This window comes from Pelobates fuscus, chromosome 5, assembly GCF_036172605.1.
Source record: "Pelobates fuscus isolate aPelFus1 chromosome 5, aPelFus1.pri, whole genome shotgun sequence".
NCBI classification, from domain to species: domain Eukaryota; kingdom Metazoa; phylum Chordata; class Amphibia; order Anura; family Pelobatidae; genus Pelobates; species Pelobates fuscus.
This window is the reverse complement of record NC_086321.1, coordinates 175,460,896-175,483,339: the sequence shown is the minus strand read 5'-3', so window position 1 is coordinate 175,483,339 and position 22,444 is coordinate 175,460,896. Positions and strand designations below refer to the sequence as shown.

Sequence of the window (22,444 nt, the reverse complement as noted above, 5' to 3'; positions counted from 1 at the left end):
CATCAAAACAAACTTGTGGGCTGTCCAAGATACCTTTCATCCCACCTACAGAACACCTGTTTTATTGTTATTTCTCTATTGTATGAATTTTATTTTAATAAAATTCCTATAGTTGATGTATACAGATATAATTTTAAATATGTCACAAAACTACCTGTTGATAAGGTATTGTTGTTTGCCTCTTAGGTGCATATGACTGATCCACTGACCTCTTTATCACTGTAAGATATGTTCCTGATCTCATTCCAGGGGAAAGATGTCTTTGGTGTCAGTCTGTTTTCTGGATCATAGATGTGAAGTCCAAGAGCATCCACTCCTAGAAGCAATTCAGTGCCCTTCTTGTTCTGAAATAGGAAATAGAATTTGTTAGGTTAATAGGACTACACTTACTGTGCATGTGTCACAAGAATACCAATGGAGGTGACATTCAGAGACGTAGACGGGATTAAGAGTTTGCGCCTGGGGGCGTGGTTTGGCCGTGAACGAAGATGGCCGCGTAAAGGACGAGCTCCGACCCACATAGCTAATAAAGCAGGCTTACCCATCAGCACGGCACGAAAATGGGGCGCACTAAACGCCCTGACGGCTCCCAAACACCCAGGCATCCAGCGACTGCCGCACACACGGGCCCCATGGATGGATATCTGGCCCCGGCGCCCGCCGAATACCACGAGGCAGCCAGCGCAAGCATGGCCGACTCCCCGGCCTCCTCACCAATACCGGAGACGGCTGCACCCACGCTGGCGGACATCAGTGCAGACATAAAGGCAATTAAAGCCCTGGCAGCGGCAATGGTCACTAAATCTGACATGCAGACCCTATCCGAGAATCTACACTCGGCGATCCGCACAGAGGTAAACTCTATTAAGGCCGAAATCTCCACACAGGCCTCCAGGATACAGGCAGCTGAGGCCTCAGTGCAAGCGGTTGGGGAGAGGGTTGAAGCCTCAAATCTGGCTATACATAGACAAGGCAATATTCTCCTACACCTGAGACGCCAAACCGAAGATCTTGATAACAGGGGCCGCAGATCAAACATTAGGGTCCGCGGCCTACCGGAACCTGAAGGGGCGGAGGCCGTAGAAGCAACACTACAGACGCTGTTCCGCGACATACTGGGCCCAGAAGCGCCAGACTCCATAACGTTTGACAGGGCGCATAGGGCTAACAGAGCACGCACGTCTGATAACACACCGAGAGACATTATATGTTGCCTCCACTCCTATAAGCTGAAAGAGAAAATCATGAACAAAGCCCGCGCAAGACCCACCTGGCGTTTCAATGGCGCAGAAGTTGCCCTCTATCAGGACCTATCTCCCCTCACGCTTGAGGCTCGTAGGGCCCTGAGACCCATCACAGCGCTACTCAGGGATAGGGGGATCCCATACAAATGGGGTTTCCCCTTTATGTTATTAGCCAGACATCATGACGACTGGTTCCCGCTACGCTGGCCGGAAGAGGTGCCCAGGTTCCTACAGCGCCTCAACCTTCCGCCTACAGAGGTCACCGACTGGATCCTGGGGCCGCTGGACCAGAGGCAGGGACTTCACACCCCGAACCTGCAACGAAGACGACGAGACGTCACACCTAGGCGCCCACAGGCCCGCAGGCAACTGATGCCCACAGACCCGGAGGAATAAAGTTCTGCCCCCCCACTTGTATCCGCCAAGCAAGGAAGACAGACCAGGACTCACTAACATACCACGGCCCGCTGACAACCACAGATGACAACGCTATCCCGTGTACATCAGATGCCAGATAAGTACTGTTTACGCATACACATGTAAGGGGACTTATCCATGACCGGGTGTTACAACACTCTTCTAACACGCCCTTGGGTAAGGAAGGCTACCCCAAGTTGATTAGGGAGGGGGGCCAGAAGGGGGGAGGACGCACCGTTTGGCCTACCCGTGGGATGGGGTATTTGCAGGGCATATCCCACTTGTGCACGTAAGACACAACCTATGTCGCTATACGGGACTGTTAAAATGCTGTACACACGTGCACATAAATGGAGACTTCCTCATGGCCGGGTGTTGCCACACATTCCCAACACGCCCCGGGAGAAGGGAGGCTGCTCTAAGTTGCTTGGGAGGGGGGCCTGGGGGGATGGGAAGCACCATCTAGCTTGCCCGCAGGATGGGACTCTTGCAAGACATGCCCCACCTGTGCACGCGGAACACGGACTAGGTCGCTTCATGAGACTGTTGGTTAATCACGGGACACTCAAGCACTTGATATATTATGGTTTTACTGATGCTGTATTGTGAGTTGGTCCGGTCGTAGCTATAATTTACCACTGACTATAGCACCATAAGAGGGATGGATAGAGGGAGGGGGGGAACGAATGGGGGATTTCTATGTGAATATAGATCTTATTTCGTTGATATTGATATGCCGGGCTATATTGGGTGTGATAGCTTTATGGGTGGGAGAAGGGCGGAGATGCTGTAGAGCCCTAGGGCTACGAAAGGGATAAGGGTCACGAAGTGAGCTTAACTGGGACTACACCTACGAATACACCAATAGTAACAGATTTCTGGGGTTGGGGGGGAGTGGGGGGGTCGGGCTGGGAGGGGGGCGGCTGGTTTCTGAATAATGCTAAGCTGTGATGTCATGTGTTTACTAGGTAGCATTGTTTGTTTCCTGTACTGTATGATAGGAACCACTTGCGATGTCCACTCTTGGCGGACAAACACACGCTCACCCATATTACGCACTACTCCGCCATACATAGGAGATACTCACGCATTGATTATGTTCTTATCCAACAAGAAGGCCTCCAACACCTACAGTCGGCAACGATCACACCTACACCGTGGTCGGACCACAGTGCAGTGGCCGTGAAGCTTGACTCCCCGCTGTTCAGGCCCACCAGGACGGAGTGGAGACTAAATGAGTCGCTCCTCTCGGACACGGGTGTGCTGGCTGACCTGACAGAACACCTCACTAATTACTTCAGGGAAAACGACACGGAAGAGGTATCAAAAGTGACGCTATGGGAGGCACATAAGAGTGTACTTCGAGGTCACCTCATTAGAATTGCTTCCCGTAAGAAGAGGGAATCGCAACGACGTATGTTGGAGCTCACCGACCAAATCTCCCGCTTAGAAACACAACACAAACGATCACAACTTGAAGAACACTATCGCCCACTTTTGGATGCTCGCCGACAACTGGCAGACCTGGTTGCCAGCAAACACCATAGGGTGACTCAACGATCCAAGGCCTTCTTCTACATCCATGCGAATAAGGGGGGGGAGACTCCTGGCTCGCATGATCCGGCCCCAACAAGCGAGGGCGCAGGTCCATGAACTCCGGAAGACTGATGGCACACTTACTCAATTCCCTGAAGCAATTGCCACTGAATTCTGTAACTACTACAGACAACTATACAATTCCACACCATCACTCCCCGACGCCCACGGAGCGAACCTACAGGACGCAACATGGCGTTACCTACAAGGTTTCCAACCCGACGCTCTAACACCAGAAGAAGCGGAACTGCTGGAGGCCCCGATCACCACGGAAGAGGTACAGGCGGCGATTAAGACAGCAAAGAGAGGGAAAGCTCCGGGACCGGACGGACTCTCGGCAGGATATTACAAATCATTCAGGGACATTCTCGCGCCGCATCTAATGACAGCCCTCAATCGTCTCCAGCAGGGTGACACGTTTCGCCAGGAGACGTTGGCAGCCACCATCACGGTAATTCCTAAACCAGGCAAAAACCCCGAAAACTGCAGCAGCTACCGGCCGATCTCGCTTCTCAATGCGGATGTGAAACTCTTCACTAAGATCATTGCCACCAGACTACAACAGTATGTGCCACGCTTGATACACCCGGACCAAACGGGTTTCGTTCCGGGACGGGAAGCCAGAGATTGCACGCTCCGGGCGTTCTCTATTCAGGCATTAGCCCTTAGGGAGAAATCAGGCCTACTAATGCTCTCCACGGATGCCGAAAAGGCTTTTGACCGGGTAAACTGGAGCTTCATGATGGCGACACTACGAAAAGTGGGACTAGGGAGAGGGATGATGGCTTGGATAGAGGCGCTCTATGCGGACCCCTGCGCTAAAATACGGGTGAATGGCGCTCTTACGGACGTCTTCACCATCCACAACGGTACGCGTCAGGGTTGCCCATTATCGCCACTCTTGTTTGCCATCTCGCTGGAACCATTCTTGGATAGGGTGAGGCACGCCCCGGAGATCAGGGGGTTTCGGCATGGGACTCAGGAACATAAGGTAGCTGCATACGCAGACGACATGCTCTTCTTCGTGAGCGACCCAACTGATTCCCTGCCGGCGTTGATGCGAGAATTCGATACGTATGGCCGGTTATCGGGACTGAAACTCAATCTAACTAAATGCGAAATATTAGATGTCTCGACCCCGACGGACGTAGGAGAGCAAATTCAACGTGAGTACCCCTTTCATTGGTGTCGGGACCAGATGCGATACCTGGGAATCTGGATACCCAGGAATACGAAAGAAGTGTATGCTAAGAATTACATCCCCCTTTTGCGCACAATCCTAAACGATCTCAAAAGCTGGAACTACGACCACATCTCCTGGCAGGGACGTATATCGGTAATAAAGATGAACATTCTCCCGCGGCTACTTTACTATTTTCACACCATCCCCTGGCACATCCCGACTGGATTTTTTACATCTCTTAAGTCAGCGGTGATACAATACGTCTGGAAGGGAGAAAGGGCTCGACTCAGCTTTGACAAGTTATGCCTACCCAAGAATTGGGGAGGCCTGGCTTTGCCAGATATTCGCAAATACTTTCATGCCACGGTACTGCAGCGGATCAGGGATTGGCATGTGGCACCTGACACCAAACTGTGGGTGGCGTTGAATAGAGAGGGTATTAACAAAGCCCTCCACAGACTCACGTGGCATACTTCGGTGGACGCAACGTCAATGCTAGGCGCTGAATCACCCGTCGCTCAAACATTGAAGACATGGTCCCACCTGAGACGTAACCAACATATCTCCCCGCAGCCGAGCCCCCTGATACCGATCACCTTCAATTCTGATATAGGTGGAGGACTTCCCCGCTCTTCCTGGCCAGTTGCAGGAAATGGAGACTTTGTCCCGATATCCGAAGTCCTCAGTAACGCGGGTATACGGAACCTTCGGGACTGGAGTGGAATACCACATCCGACACTCATGCATAGATTTCATTATGCGCAACTACGACATTTTTACTACAACCTTCCCAACAGGGTAGCAATACATAGGGAACAAACGTGGTTTGAAAGCTTCTGCACGACCGACTCAGCTGCCGATGGCAGAGTCTCAGTCATATATCAACGGCTAATAACGGGAGAACGCTCAAGGAACACTGTGTTCAAAAGAAGATGGGAAGAGCTGACGGATAGGACGTTCACTGACACACAATGGGAACAGATATTGATTCTGCAGCACAAGAGCTCCATCAGTACCAACTACCAGGAGGTCAACTTCAAACTGCTTTCCCACTGGTACAGGACTCCTTCCCTACTACATAGAATATTCCCGGGATCTTCAGACGCATGTTGGAGATGCGAAACCCACACGGGTACCATAAGACACATTTGGTGGGACTGCGCACGGATTAAGCCGTTTTGGGAGGATATACAACGGGAGATGAGGATCATCCTGGGAGATCTACCTGACTTCACCATAGAAATGGCCCTACTCCATCACACCGAAGGCTCAATAGCCCAATACAAGAGGTCGATAGTTCGACACCTACTAAATGCGGCCAAAGCATCCATTCCCGCTAAATGGAAGCAAACACAACCACCGACTGTGACGGATTGGCTTCAGAGGGTAGAGGACATTCACACGGCTGAGGCGCGATATGCAGAACTGCTAGGAAGGAGCACCAAACATGTCGATGCCTGGACCCCGTGGTATGTATACCTCTCACGACCAGGAGCAGGGAGACCATGAAACACACCATTTCATACGGTCCTGGAGTGCCCGAGCGTGCGCTGATGTATGGTGCCACATCTAAACCCAACCCCTCCCCCCTTCCTCCCCCCCTCATCCACCCCCCCCCCCCCTTCTTCTCCTTCCAACAATATACAAGGTTTTTTACTCATCCCCACGCGACCTATTTCTGGGACACAATGGCGGCGGCTCGGACTGCCCCAGGGAGGCCGGACCGGGGGTACCTGACTGTGAGGATGCGTGTGCTATAGGAAAACTTTGCAGTAGATCCCAGGGAGGCGCTCCAGTGCCATCACCAAAAACTGACTACAGGGACGACTAGGACACTGACCGAACTGAACAACGACTCCACAGTATGACTCAATAGACCGACGAGAGAAAGGGAACATAACATACGCCCTGCGACACTCCACGGCACCTCATCAGGAGTCTGACTGACGGACTTCTGAAGTGGACAGACGCACCCAAACCACTCCTGTAACATGGGTGGCCACTGGAGGTTCTCCTCCAGGGGACCCTAGACTAGGACGAGGATTTGAGGGTTACACCCTTAGTGGTGCATTGTATGAGCTCGACATTCACACTCTCACTTGCTACACAATGTACTTAGCTCATCGATAATTACTCACATGTCCTCGACACTGCTGCCACTTGGGATTACGCAGGGGCCCTCAGCCATAAATGTTGCATCTCACCATGACTATAAATATGAATACTACCTACTCTCCCGGCTATTAGACTTATAAACCGGGCCACCTGAAGGTGCCACGGAACGGGGGCCCTGAGATATCCCATCACTTAGCTTTAATTGAGAGGTTTTTGATGTTACTGGAACGGTATTAGCTTTTAAAGATGCATCTATCTATATTTGTTTGATTGTTTACTTTGCTCAAGTTGCCTACGCTTTATTGGTTGTTGAACAGCCATATGACGCCTGTTGTATATCTGATGATCAGAAGATAATAAGGCTTACTTTCGATGTTAATTTACGAACTGACTTGCCGTATATACACTGTTGTGGTGTATGACTGTGTGTTTCTGTACTCACCTGTTCGTCATAATAAAGAATTTACAAAAAAAAAAAAAAAAGAGTTTGCGCCTAGGAATAGTTAAGAAGTTTTCATTAATGAAAGACACTTGTGGTGTCTGTAAGTGCATTAATTCGTGATTTACAATCCGGTTAAAGCATTTCATAATTTGAGTGGTCAGGTGATGCAAATAGCAGTAGTGACACCACTGGCAAAATGTTCTCATGATTCCCTGCATGCATATCCTAATTCACATAACCTCTGTATGTGAAGAATCCTAGCTAATGCAAATTAAGCTGTCGAGGAACGATGGTCAGGACTAGGAATTTCAATTCATAACTCACTCGGATGAGGAAGTAATTTACTCCATACATTTCAGTGTCTTGTGCAATTTTCAGGTACTCCATTTCAGCCTCATCTCTGAGAGAAGAAAACAAACAAATAAAAACAAAGTTACTTATTCTGACCTGGTAAAAATAATATTTTCACCATTAATGTGCTGTTTCCCTTCTTTACCTGGTGCGGCCTCGATGCTCAGCATACCATGCAGTAATTCTCTCCTCCCACATCTCAGGAGTCATTTGGTACAGGTTTATCACCTAACAAAGACATATGCAAATGTATCTTTAATTGTTAATTAGAAGGAAATAAAATGCAAACCATGGGAAACTAATTATGTTCACAAAACACAAAATGGATTCAAAATAAATGTTGCCTTCTGGCAGGGCCGTGAACTATTATTACATGCACACTATAACAAGCACTTCAAACGCTTCTGAATAGATATAGCATGCTCACCCTCTTTGGAAGCAGCTCCTCTTCAGCTAAAAAGCCACGTTTGTGAACAGAGGCATCATAATCTCCATACTAGAAGGAGACAAGATACAAGATTAGCAACCAGAAGCATGTTCTAAAAGGAAATTAGGGAAATTTGTTTTGAAGTATATTGATTGCATCAATTAATACAACATGAGAATTCTGTGTCACTGTAATACTTACCTTGTAAATGAAGACCACAGTATTCAAAACCATGTATTTATAACCAGACATTTATGGGGAAATCTAACTGACACAAGTGACTGTGGCCTGTTGGAACGTATTAGGAATTCATAGGATAAGTATATATACCGACACATTTGCATGTTTTATCTTTCCTGTAGTGAATTTTCCTAAAGTACCGGTAATAAAGCATCTGTGTAAAAAAGTCAAGATGCCATGACATACTCAGGTTAAAACAAGTCTTCCATGCACACTACACTATTCAATTAGTAAAGAATTAGTAAAGAGTAAGTAACCTGCTATACATACGATCACACATTCAGATGAGTACTTTAGCAAATATATATATATATATACAGGGAGTGCAGAATTATTAGGCAAGTTGTATTTTTGAGGATTAATTTTATTATTGAACAACAACCATGTTCTCAATGAACCCAAAAAACTCATTAATATCAAAGCTGAAGATTTTTGGAAGTAGTTTTTAGTTTGTTTTTAGTTATAGCTATTTTAGGGGGATATCTGTGTGTGCAGGTGACTATTACTGTGCATAATTATTAGGCAACTTAACAAAAAACAAATATATACCCATTTCAATTATTTATTTTTACCAGTGAAACCAATATAACATCTCAACATTCACAAATATACATTTCTGACATTCAAAAACATAACAAAAACAAATCAGTGACCAATATAGCCACCTTTCTTTGCAAGGACACTCAAAAGCCTGCCATTCATGGATTCTGTCAGTGTTTTGATCTGTTCACCATCAACATTGCGTGCAGCAGCAACCACAGCCTCCCAGACACTGTTCAGAGAGGTGTACCGTTTTCCATCCTTGTAAATCTCACATTTGATGATGGACCACAGGTTCTCAATGGGGTTCAGATCAGGTGAACAAGGAGGCCATGTCATTAGATTTTCTTCTTTTATACCCTTTCTTGCCAGCCACGCTGTGGAGTACTTGGACGCGTGTGATGGAGCATTGTCCTGCATGAAAATCATGTTTTTCTTGAAGGATGCAGACTTCTTCCTGTACCACTGCTTGAAGAAGGTGTGTTCCAGAAACTGGGAGTTGAGCTTGACTCCATCCTCAACTCGAAAAGGCCCCACAAGCTCATCTTTGATGATACCAGCCCAAACCAGTACTCCACCTCCACCTTTTTGGCGTCTGAGTCGGACTGGAGCTCTCTGCCCTTTACCAATCCATCCATCTGGCCCATCAAGACTCACTCTCATTTCATCAGTCCATAAAACCTTAGAAAAATCAGTCTTGAGATATTTCTTGGCCCAGTCTTGACGTTTCAGCTTGTGTGTCTTGTTCAGTGGTGGTCGTCTTTCAGCCTTTATTACCTTGGCCATGTCTCTGAGTATTGCACACCTTGTGCTTTCGGGCACTCCAGTGATGTTGCAGCTCTGAAATATGGCCAAACTGGTGGCAAGTGGCATCTTGGCAGCTGCACGCTTGACTTTTCTCAGTTCATGGGCAGTTATTTTGCGCCTTGGTTTCTCCACACGCTTCTTGCGACCCTGTTGACTATTTTGAATGAAACGCTTGATTGTTCGATGATCACGCTTCAGAAGCTTTGCAATTTTAAGAGTGCTGCATCCCTCTGCAAGATATCTCACTATTTTTAACTTTTCTGAGCCTGTCAAGTCCTTCTTTTGACCCATTTTGCCAAAGGAAAGGAGGTTGCCTAATAATTATGCACACCTGATATAGAGTGTTGATGTCATTAGACCACACCCCTTCTCATTACAGAGATGCACATTACCTAATATGCTTAATTGGTAGTAGGCTTTCGAGCCTATACAGCTTGGAGTAAGACAACATGCATAAAGAGGATGATGTGGTCAAAATACTAATTTGCCTAATAATTCTGCACGCAGTGTATATATTCTTTTCTTTTTTTTTTTTAAAGGGAGGTTCTCCCAAAAGCTTGTCATTACAAAAATCTGTTAGTCAAATAAAAAAAGTATTACAAGATACGAATTGTATCTGTTTTTTTTACATACATAATATATGTACACCGCTGATCCTGCATATATAGTTTCCCAACGCTATAGTTTATAGTGTCCTTTATAGTTTATCTAGATGCCCACCAGTGAGGGTTTGAACGGTGAGTATTATTTACCTTTCAGCACACGCCGCGCTACTCTTCTTGCTGCTGGTCCTGCATCTTTAGCGGAGATCATTGATGTCCCCCACAGGTAAGCACAGGGAGCTTAATGCACATGGAGACAACCACTAGAGGCATATTAAACCTGCAATATATACACTGCCTTTCTGAAACAATGGCAATGTTTTACATTGGAGGCTTAAACAGACGGGGTTTAATATTCCGGGTTACATTATGCCTGCACCAAACATTTTCAGAATGCTTGTGGAACTAGTCATCTGTCCTTTATCTCTGTGACTACTTCACATTAGCATGAGTTATGAAGTAGAAATATCTAACTATAGTCCCTTGCTGTGTCATTCAGCAAGCTGAAAACTATTCCCTGTATTGTCTGGAATTACTATTGTTATTTATTGACAAATTCCATATTGGTGGCCTAATAAACAAATAGTGCAATATAATAAAGAGAAGAAAAAGGCTGCAATTAAGCCATACACATGAAAAACATTTTTTTTTTTTAAATTGACATATCTGAAAGGCCTATTTTATTCTTTCATGGGTATAGGTGGCGGTTGGACACACCTTTGCTTGTACAGCATATGATGCCAATAACACAGAGGCTTCCGGGGGGCAATAGATTTTCTCATCAAGTATCTGCTTTTTCACCTAGAGAACAGAAAGAATATAATGGTTGGCAGAGGAAAGAGAGTTTATATTCTGTGAAGAAGAGACAGAGGATAAGATTGTGTATTTAAGGTAGAGGAATGACATAGAATGACAGAGTCAATATATAGCACAGGAATTATATAGTATAAGCATTTTTATATACAGCACAGCAGAGACTGTAATAAGTGGCGGACTGATTAACAGCCAAACTGTATGTCAATGAAGTGTTATTGTGTTCTAATACAGGAATTCAAGCCCCATTCTACCCTTAGGCAATAATGGAGTCCTCTGTGAGTACATGGCCTTTCACAAAGCAAAACCGATTAAGTTGTTGATAAACTCCTCCTCCATTACCTTCCAGTGCAATCGCTCTTCCCTGAGGAGTCACTCTGGTTCTGTTAGATCCTAAGGGACTGACTGAAGGGGGTGGGTCTAGCAGAAGGAATGATTAACCTATTAATAACACATTCTATCTCTCGCTCTTTAAATTTCAACTCTCCTCACCCTCTCTCTCTGTTCCCTGTCCCCACTATACACTCCCCCTCTCTCTTACTCTCAGCTGATGATCAATGGAGTGGTAATTGTATCACGTGTCTACGCTATGTTATATTTCACTATGTTAATTTAGTTTACTTTCCATTCCATTCAATCAATGACTTGTTTTGGTAGCAACACATACTAGCCTAATTCAAATATATATGTATTGTTTATTTGTTTGATAGCCAATTAATAAATAATATTGAATTGCCAAAAGCAAGGAGTGTGGACTCTGACTTTACACTCGATTTCTAAGTTATTAATTTTATTATTAGTTCCATACATTTACTTCAGAGACATAGGATGAAAGTAGTACCTGCAGGAAAAAAAGATGTTGTGTTATCTCCTGTACTAGCTCCTCTTCTACATTTTCAGGGTAGAATTTGGCAAGAAAATGAAATGTAACGGGTTCGTCTTTAGGAACATCATGATCCAGAACCTGTAATAAAAGAAAACAGGAAATGTTAAAATAGGTAAAAAAGGGGGGGCGGAGCTTGACCGCCATGCAGACAAGTCGCAGCTCCCCGGAGCTCCTATTAAGAGGCCGACAAATGCACCCAATTTGCGGCAATCCAGCCAAGTTAAACGGGTACTTCAACTACCCACCCCACAGAGCACCCAGTGGGAACAGGGCGAAGGCACTATGCACTCTCCAGGCGCACTTACCGAGGCAGGTCCAACTTGGGGCCTAGCAGTTGATGCGGGGCAGGAGATGCGGCCGGTCTCCCAACCCCAAAGTCCTGCAGGACACCGCTGATCCCCCCCCTCTGGACCGGCGGGGGTCATCCCGGTCCACCACGGCATCCACACAGCCCAGCGTCTGCACACACGGGCCCTACCAGACGGGCAAGGCCGGGAGGCTGCAGAGACAATCCGCTCACCTAAGATGGCGGCGGCCACACGCAAAGCGGATCCCATATACCACGGAGAGAAGCTGATAACATGCCTGGATCAGCTCTATACAGCACCTGAATGGCAGGAGCTGGAGAGCACCACTACAACAGCAGACCCCAGGGGGGCGAAAGCAGAAGGGAGAACCACCTTCTCTCTCATGGAAGGGAGAACTCCCCAAGTGTTGAGGCAAGCACCACTCACGACACCGGGTCCAAAAAGCCAACACACAGAACCAGCTGCCACACACCAACCCCAATTCAGCCACAACCTAGGACGGAAAGATCCAGCCTCAAGAGATGGAGTGGGGTGGAAAACGGGTACAGACCCTGGGACTAAAAGTATTATGATGAGTGGGTTTTATCTATCAATATGTTGCAATCTCTCAGCCACAGATCCCCCAACCCCCTTATTTTTGCTCTTACCGCTAAGGGCTCCCTTTAGTGCAGTAGATAAGTCAAAAATGTTGTGGTTTGCCATGAATCTTGTATCCTAGCTGTGTAGATGTCTCAAGAAGCCTGTTCCTTAATCTTGTCTCCAAGCTAATGCATAATAAGCAAAATCAAACCTGCTACTTGTTTTAACACTAGCATGTTCCACAATCTCTTACACCTATACTCACCATGTCTGATACAGCATAACTCAATATTTCCCTCTCACTATAAAGCCTAGGCATGATAGAATTCAACTGGACTCTAAATGTTATAAAAATAAAAATAAAATGTGCAGCACACTCAAATGCCATACACATGTTAAGCTTTGTCTAATTGCTTGCTTGTCACTGCTGTTGGGGCATTGACAGGAGGTCTGTAAATCAAATGCACACAAAAAAAAAGAAAAAAAAATAAAAAATAAAAAAGGTAAAAAGCACTTTAGATACAGAATTAGTATAATGTCAGTTTTCTTACCTTTTTATCCATCTTAAGCCATGCTATTGTATCTTTGATTGTGTACTGAAGCCCAAAGAACCATGTTTCGCGTAGTCCCAGAGTACGACATACCAGGTCAAACAGGTCCTTCCCTTTCCACTTGACCTGTGAATTCAAATACATTGTGTAATAGACTATAACCAGCAGTCTAGAACAAGTCATTTAGCCAGTCATTTTTCACATATGAATTAGAAAAGGTGTACTTAACTATAGGGATCACTATGTTCTTTGACTACAGATCCCATACTCCAATACCGCCAATGGCATAAGAATGAGGTTTGGTTAAAAAAAGAATAAGGATTATTCATGAAGTCAAAAAATTAGGAATTACTTATTTTAATGCTCTTCAATGGTCAACACAGAATGTATTGGTAGAAGTCAATTACGTTCCAAAGATAAAATGATATAAACATTTTCTTAGCCTTACTAAACTGAAAGCTCTAATTTTTGTTAACAGAGGTTTCAAAGACGTTTCAGATATTCAAATTGTCTTAGGTTACAGTTACTTCCCAGCTAGTTCTTATTCGCTTTTAGACAGCTGAATTTAAACACATTACCATGACAACATAGGCTTTTTAACACAGGCAAAGGTTTGTGCAATGTCGCATTGGCATGGTTACTTTGCAGTGTAATTGAAGCAACAAAGTATCACCAAATACCAGAAAGAAATCTACATATAACAGTCACAACTGCGAAAATGACATTTCCTCACTCACTCCAATAAAAAGATGGTATTGAAGTGAATACAGGAATGAGCACGGTTAACAGCAATAAAAATAAAATTTAAAAAACGTTTATTTCCAGAGCACAGTGACATCATCTCCTCATAATATTAACACGGTTATATACCTTATGGAGATACAAATAGACGGGCATTAAATTAAATTAAAATGGTATTCTCTGTCTGTGCCAAAACAGCCAGGCATACAACGTAAAATAAAAACAGAAAGTTAAACAAGTACTATAATAATAACTGTGACATTTAATTTCATCTATATCCATCTTTTGCAGGATTTTTAACCTAATCCCCTTTTTCTCCAGTAGCATTGTAAGGTAAAACAAGTAAGCATCTGGAATATTACATACACTTACATAATTACGTGATTTAAGGGAATAGTTGCAATGACACTTCACATGAAAGGCTTGGAGATGTAGTTGATATGTCATACTAAAACATGTTTTTCACCCCTGAGGATATTAAATGGTGACCTGATGATCATTGAAGTATTCTCAATGGCATCACCAAACTAGAATACGTATGCAATAAAATATACCAACATATTCTAATCAGAATGGCTATACATAAATAATTTTAAAAAGATTTTACAAACAGCCATGGTAAAGTACATCTCTGATAAATAGAGATCACTCTTATGTAGACATTTTAGGAATGATTTCTAATTTTATGAGTGTAAAATCCAAGTATAAATCAGATTGTGAAACCACTTGGGCTTCAAAGAATAACTGGAGTAGTCACCATTACGTAAGTAGGGATAATCTGAACCATTTAAACATTCCACTAGAAAAATCCTGATGCCCTGGCTATACATGAACATTGCATGTAGAAATCTTAACTGCTCTTAATGTGAAAGTATTTTAAAGCAAATATACCTTTTATTGCACAGTGAACAGTCACCACATCACAGGGGAAAATCCATTCCCCTGCAGATAAATACACAATGTGTGCAGTTATTGTGTATTTACATGCAGGGAAAGTACCTTCCTTCAATTGTCTAAATAGATTCTATTTAAACATTAAAAAAAAAACAACAAAAAAAACACATATTGCATTATTTTAATCTTTACTTCCCTGAGAAAAGTTCCAGCTGAAGTATTGGGGATGTATAACTTCTGTGATCTGCTGTTACAAACTATGTTTAGGATAGCATAGATTAGATAGATATTTACTGTGCATATGAAAATAGTTTCTATAAAAGAAATACCGTATATATACACTCGAGGCCCCTAATTTTACCCCAAAAAACTGGGAAAACGTATTGACTCGAGTATAAGACTAGGGTGGGAAATGCAGCAGCTACTGGTAAATTTCTAAATAAAATTAGATCCCCAAAAAATTATATTCATTGAATATTTATTTACAGTGTGTGTATTTAATGAATGCAGAGAGTGTGTGTGTGTGTATGTGATGCAGAGTGTGTTTGTGTATGTGATGCAGTGTGTTTGTGTATGTGATGCAGAGTGTGTTTGTGTATGTGATGCAGAGTGTGTTTGTGTATGTGATGCAGAGTGTGTTTGTGTATGTGATGCAGAGTGTGTTTGTGTATGTGATCCAGAGTGTGTAACCTTGGTGGGGGGTGGGCATTTTTATTATTATTATTATTTTAATATAATTTTCTTTGAAAACATTTTTTAATATTATTACATTTGTATTTTATTATAATATTAAAAATTGTATTTTTTTTTTTTTGTCCCCCCTCCCTGCTTGTCGCCTGACAAGGGAGGGGGCTATATTATTCCCTGGTGGTCCAGTGGATGGGCTGTGCAGAAGGGGGGCTGGGAGCAAGCAGTTACTTACCTTCAGCAGCTTCGTTCAGTTCCCGTCTCCTCCGTGCCGTTCAGCTCCAGTGTAAGTCTCTTGGTCTGTGTGCCGCGTTGCTACGGTAATCCGTGGCAACGCTCTGACGGCCGCGACTCTCGCGAGACTTACACTGGAGCTGAACAGCACAGAGGAGAAGGGAGCTGACATGAGCTGCTATAAAGGTAAGTAACAGCTTGCCCCCAGCCCCCAACAGGACCGCCAGGCTTGTAATGAGCCCGGCGGTCCTAGTCTGTATTATGGCAATGTGAGTTGCCATAATACAGACATTGACTTGAGTACAAGACGAGTGGGGCTTTTTCAGCAAAAAAATGTGCCGAAAAACTTGTCTTATACTCGAGTATATACAACATGCACTATAAAAACATATGATCTGTGCACATAATATGGCGCAAAAAGATCCCCTATATCCCTATATCTTTCCCTTTACATATCCAGCTTGGATAGACAGGTATGCCGAGTAGGATTACAGCTTTGTACAGCCTTCCCAAAAGCACAATGGAAAAATGGGACAATGGGAAATCTCAATCGCATTTTATGATTCCTTGAGAAACTTCAGATATAATTAATTCCATTAATAGCTTTAATTACGCTTTTGCATCAGAGTAATTCATTACTCTTCACAAAATTAATAACAGAGATTCGCCCACGAGGATCACTTTTGATATCACTTTACAGTATCTTGAGATCCAAAGAGTGTTTTTTTTTTTTACAAATGTCTTATGTTAATGTTAATATAAATCTATTCTTTATTATAATTTACTTAGGTATTTTATTTTAAACAAAGTGTGGACACTTTGTCTGACTACAGAACTTGATAAAATGTCTACAGTGTTTATGAGCAAGAAAAAAAAGGTTCATTAATAAATACAAATTAGTCATACTCTCAGTAAGGTCTTAATCCATAATCTTTCACATACTCACATCTAATTAACAACATACATAAAATAGATCTCTCTTAAATACCATAATTCACAAATACATGTCTGTTCCTGGTGCTAGTGGGAGAGTCTAATGTCCATGCATGCAATGACAGCAAAGACAACTTCTTAGAAACTCCTCATTTCCAGCACGACATCCAGACTGACAGAAACAATATAACAACATCTTCTCAAGGCACTCGGTCAGAATGCTGTACAGGAAAGCAAAGAGATCACAGGACCTTTCTATGCTTACACAGAGACAACCACTGCCTTGCAGATCATGTGTGCTGGTCCTGGGAGATCTACAGATCTCCCCTAGTAAGCAAAAGATGAATTTGTAGTTCTTACGGCAGTCTGATTCCCAGAAATGCTAAGTCCTATTTTAATACAGATACATGAGATGAAGTATATTCCATAGGATCGAAAGATCCCATCAGTCATTTCACAGGATTTTTCCAAGAGTACAATTTTGTATTTTTTGCATGTGCAAAAGAACAAAATTGTAAGTGAGCCTGGCAGGTGATAAAGTGCAGAGCAAGGGTCTGAAACTGGCACATCACATGTGATTCAGGGATATTATCCAATTTATTCCCCCTATTTCCCCTTAAAGGGAAACTCCAGTGCCAGAAAAACGATCCGTTTTTCTGGCACTGGAGGGTCCCTCTCCCTCCCACCCACCAATCCCCGGTTACTGAAGGGGTAAAAACCCCTTCAGTCACTTACCTGGGACAGCGGCGATGTCCCTCGCCGCTGTCTCCGCCTCCGCGACGCTCCTCCTAGTGATTACGTCGGCCGGTGGTCGAGACTGATCTCGCTCACCGGCCGAGGAGACCTAATGCGCATGCGCGGAAATGCCGCGCATGCGCATTACGTCTCCCCATAGGAAAGCATTGAAAAATCATTTCAATGCTTTCCTATGGGGTTTTGAGCGACGCTGGAGGTCCTCACACAGCGTGAGGACGTCCAGCGACACTCTAGCACAGGAAACCTGTGCTAGAAACAAGGAAGTGACCTCTAGTGGCTGTCTAATAGACAGCCACTAGAGGTGGAGTTAACCCTGCAATGTAAATATTGCAGTTTATGAAAAACTGCAATAATTACAGTTGCAGGGTTAAGGGTAGTGGGAGTTGGCACCCAGACCACTCCAATGAGCAGAAGTGGTCTGGGTGCCTGGAGTGTCCCTTTAACCACAGCAGGTGTCACCTACCGGTGTAGATGTTTGATACATACATCAGATTGACATAGAACCATGGGAACGGGCCACAGCCTACTAGCAAACCAATGGCATGGTAGTGATTGTTATACTGAGTCTGCACTATTAAGCTTCAACCTTTCCAAAATCAAAACTGCAACCAGAGTTTATTATATGGCAAGATCAACTAAAAAAAGCAAGCTAATTTTATCTTCTTTAATTATATATTTTTTGCTCTAGTTAAAGGGACACTCCAGGCACCAGACCACTTCTGGAGTGGTCTGGGTGCTAACTCCCACTACCCTAAACACTGCAACTATAAATATTGCAGTTTTTAGGAAGTCTCGCACCCAGTCAGACTTTCTCCATTATAGATTCATATTGTGTTCATACAGTGCAGCCCTTGCCCTTGCCAAACAGTCTAACTTTTCCGCTCTCATTAGTTCATGCTCCCGCAATTCCAGGCATCTCTTTGACATCTTTAATTCTCTTCTTCGCCCTGCTGTGGCCACCCCCCAAACTAACCTTACTGCTGATAACTTTGCATGTTACTTTACTGACAAGATTGAACAGCTAAGGAAAGAATTCTCCCCTCCTTGCCATTCTGTTTCTCAACCACGCATAGATCATGCCTTTCCTACCCTTCAGACATTCTCCCCAGCTACTGACCAAGAGGTGGCTGCTCTTCTTTGCTCCTCTCGCCCCACCACTTGCCCACTCTATCCTGTCCCATCTCACCTTATTAGATCTCTCTCCACTTGTCTCGTGCCTTCCTTAATACACATCTTCAACTGCTCTCTCTCTTCTGGCATTGTCCCTGCTGATTTTAAACATGCCACTATAGTACCTATACTAAAAAAACCATCCCTCGACCCGTCCACCCCCCCTAACTATCGTCCCATATCCCTGCTCCCTTTTTCCTCAAAGTTTCCTGAAAGACTTGTCTTTACCCGTGTGTCTCATTTCCTCAATTCCAACTCTCTCCTTGACCCCCTTCAATCTGGCTTCCGCCCTCTCCATTATACTGAGACTGTGCTTATCAGAGTTACTAACGATGTAATCGCAGCTAAATCCAAAGGCCACTACTCCATACTAATTCTTCTTGACCTCTCAGCAGCCTTTGACACCGTTGATCATGCTCTCCTTCTTCAAACACTTGGTCTCTGTGACTCTGTCCTCTCGTGGTTTTCCTCTTAACTCTCCCAACGCTCATTCAGTGTCTCGTCCTGTCTCAGTTGGAGTCCCCCAAGGCTCTGTCCTTGGTCCCCTTCTATTTTCTCTTTATACTGCCTCTCTTGGCAAACGTATTACCTCTTTTGGATTCCACTACCACCTGTACGCTGATGACACCCAGCTATATCTCTCCTCCCCGGACCTCTCCCCTGCCGTCCTGCAACGTGTCACTGCTTGCCTTTCTTCCATCTCTGACTGGATGTCCTCCCGCTTTCTGAAACTCAATCTATCAAAAACTGAGCTCCTTGTCTTTCCTCCTCCTAATACTGATCCTCCTCTTTCGCTCTCCCTTCAAATTTGTGGTACCCACATCAGTCCATCCTTGCAAGCGCGCTGTCCTGGCGTCATACTTGATTCTGGCCTCACCTTTGAGCCGCACATCCAGCATCTTGCCAAATCCTGTATGCTATAGGAGTCAATTCAAGGTACTAATTCCCACCTATAAAGCACTGAACAACTCTAGCCCCTTTTATATCTCCTCACAGATCCATAAGTATGTCCCTTCTCGGTCTATCCGCTCTGCCCGTGACCACCTCCTGTCCGTTGTCCGCACCTGTACGGCCAACTCACGCTTGCAGGACTTCTCGCGGGCAGTTCCCTTTCTATGGAATAGCCTGCCTACCGCCATCAAGTGCCTTAAAACCCATCTCTTTAGGAAAGCTTATGGCCTCCAAGACTAACCTCTACCTCACATACCTGTCTCTTGCTCTCTCCTAAAGGGCGGCCCACCTTATTTGACTGCAAATCCCTGTCCTAATGTGTTTTACACCCCACCTCCTATAGAATGTAAGCTCGATTGAGCAGGGTCCTCTTCAACCTATTGTTCCCGTAAGTTTATTTGTAATTGTCCTATTTATAATTAAATCCCCTCACATTATATTGTAAAGCCCTACGGAATCTGTTGGCGCTATATAAATGGCAATAATAATAATAGTGGCTGTCTACTAGACAGCCACTACAGGGCACTTCCGGGTTTATAGCACAAATTTTGTGTTATAGCGTCACTGGACATCCTCACGCTATGTGAGGACATCCAGCGTCGCTGAAATCCCCATAGGAAAGCATTTTCAATGCTTTCTTATGGGGAGGTCTATTGCGCATGTGCGGCATTGCCTTAGGTCTCCCCCGTCGCCGGATTACGTCGGCGGGGGAGGAACGTGGGTGGACCCTGAACCAGCACCGAGGGACATTGGCGCTGGATACAGGTAAGTCACTGAAGGGGTTTTAACCACTTCAGCAACCTGTGATGGGGGGTGGGAGGGAGAATGGACCTGCTTTGTTTTCCTAGCACTGGAGAGTCCCTTTAATTATTGTTTTATTTAAAGCGACTTTGTCACTTTTGAGCTTTTCACTGTGAAAAACTATGTTTGACTATGTTAACATTTATTAGAAAGTACAACACAAACAAAATATATACATGAGTAGGAACTAATTTGCCTCATGTAACGGGCAATTTTTGGATTTCCTGTGCCATTTCCCATCAGCCACTGGTTGCAATGCCTGATATGAAAAGGCATCAACTCAAGTGATTCCTATACATGCTTCTAGACACCTTTCGGCAGATGTGAAAACTATCTATGGAGGATCCTGTGGATCCTGTTAGATGAGGTAACTGAAAGCCGGTGAAATATTGCTTCAAGAATATGACAGCACCAAGAATGGAAAGCTTAAAGAAAGTATATCTCCATTATCTACTCACCTTGGACACCTCCATGCAAGCAAAAATTTCACCTTGTGGGGTGGAAGCTGAACTACTTAACACTGCACTAGTTTTACAAAATGATGGTCTTTATCGCCACAACAAGCCTGTCATCTCAAACGCCCACTTGATAATGCCAAAGTTCCACTTGCACATTATCCTTCTAGTTTTAGCTGGCAATAACATGCTGTGATCAGCAATGTGATCAGGAATAGTTAAATAAATGACAAGAGAATTTACATTTTTAAACTAAAATTTTCCAACTTATCTATTTACAATGCTCAAGTCAATTCTCAACAATTCAGAGTTTAGCAAATAAGTCCTGCAGTTTTATATCCCAGAATTGTAAAACCATGGCTAATTTAATACGGGGGCATTTATCCAATCTAAAGTAATTATGCATGTGCACAACTTTACTGTAGCATACAGTTAAATCTATTAACTGTACCAATTTAAACAAAAAGGTGGATCAGCAGATCAGGTTGCAGAGAGAATTTGGACTTGGAGCTAGATTGCAGATGATGTTTTTTACTGGCTACCAGAAAGTGAGGAGTAACATGATTTAAAATAAAACCAAAAGGTTATATATTTTTGTACCTCACAGTTGAACTCCATATCTGCATCCATTGTGATTATCCTGACGATAAAGGTTTTGGGCTGTTTCCGTTTCAGTGAGGAGAAGCTCATTCTTGATGCGATTGCTCCAGCCATGTGAAAATATGATCTTGAATTCTTCAAAATCCTGAATTTGCAGTCCGAATAAAAACTCCTCCACAGTCACTGCCCTGTCACACACAAAATGTCTCCTCATCCATCTTTAGGATGTGTCTTCAATAAATGATAGAAGGCTTATGGCACAAAAGGTAGTTCACAGTTAGTCCCCTTTTTGCTCCATAACAATTGCTGATGATCCCTTTTATACTTCAATATTCTCTTTTTTTCAGGTGTTATCTCTGGCTGAAAAACAAGTAAAGAAAAAAAAATAGCATAACGAAGTTTCAGTTTAACCCCTGTTCTAAAAAAAATCACCATGGATCACTAACTACTTTAGATTACACATAAAGCTGAGCCCTTTTTTTTGGAGGACTTCACATTATTAGCATCAGAGTAAACAGCTGCTGATAGTCAAAAATATTACCCACTCCTACAAGGTCACTATCAAGCTCGTTTATAAATATTTTAGGGATTGTATCTCACAAACAACTGGTTTATATAGCTTAAAGGGACACTATAGTCACCAGAACAACTACAGTTTATTGAATTTGCTCTGGTGAGTAGAATCATTACCTTCAGGCTTTTTGCTGTAAACACTGTCTTTTCAGAGAAAATGCAGTGTTTACATTACAGCCTAGTGATAACTTCACTGGACACTCCTCAGATAGCTGTTAGAGATCCTTCCTGGGTCATGGCTGCCTAAAATGCATCCAAACATTCAGTATCTCCTCCCTCTGCATGCATACACTGAACTTTCCTCATAGAGATTCATTGATTCAATTAATCTCTATGAGGAGATGCTGATTGGCCAGGGCTGTGTTTGAATCATGCTGGCTCTGCCCCTGATCTGCATCTTTGTCAGTCTCAGCCAATCCTATAGGGAAGCATAGTGATTGGATCAGGCTACCACTTTTGATGATGTAAGCAGACTGCTTGTTTTTTTTTTTTTTTTTTTTAGCCAAACAGCATGCAGAGTTACAGCTTCTGGCTTGAATACAGTAAGA

General features: G+C 43.8%; 1 protein-coding gene across 4 annotated transcripts in view; it reads right to left on the bottom strand.

Moving 5' to 3' along the window:
• The window catches only part of NF2 (NF2, moesin-ezrin-radixin like (MERLIN) tumor suppressor), a 103,874-nt gene that overhangs the window by 78,435 nt on the left and 2,995 nt on the right, over positions 1–22,444 (bottom strand). For 3 of the 4 annotated variants that reach the window (XM_063454753.1, XM_063454751.1, XM_063454754.1), the window contains exons 2-9: positions 21,324–21,683; positions 13,102–13,227; positions 11,619–11,741; positions 10,682–10,765; positions 7,776–7,844; positions 7,494–7,576; positions 7,322–7,397; positions 210–344 (exon numbers count right to left, since the gene is read on the bottom strand). In XM_063454753.1, the coding sequence (XP_063310823.1) occupies positions 210–344; positions 7,322–7,397; positions 7,494–7,576; positions 7,776–7,844; positions 10,682–10,765; positions 11,619–11,741; positions 13,102–13,227; positions 21,324–21,437 (810 nt within the window). In that variant the 5' untranslated portion in view covers positions 21,438–21,683. The remainder of the gene's footprint in view (positions 1–209; positions 345–7,321; positions 7,398–7,493; positions 7,577–7,775; positions 7,845–10,681; positions 10,766–11,618; positions 11,742–13,101; positions 13,228–21,323; positions 21,684–22,444) is intronic. The other variant, XM_063454752.1, reaches the window with a different exon arrangement.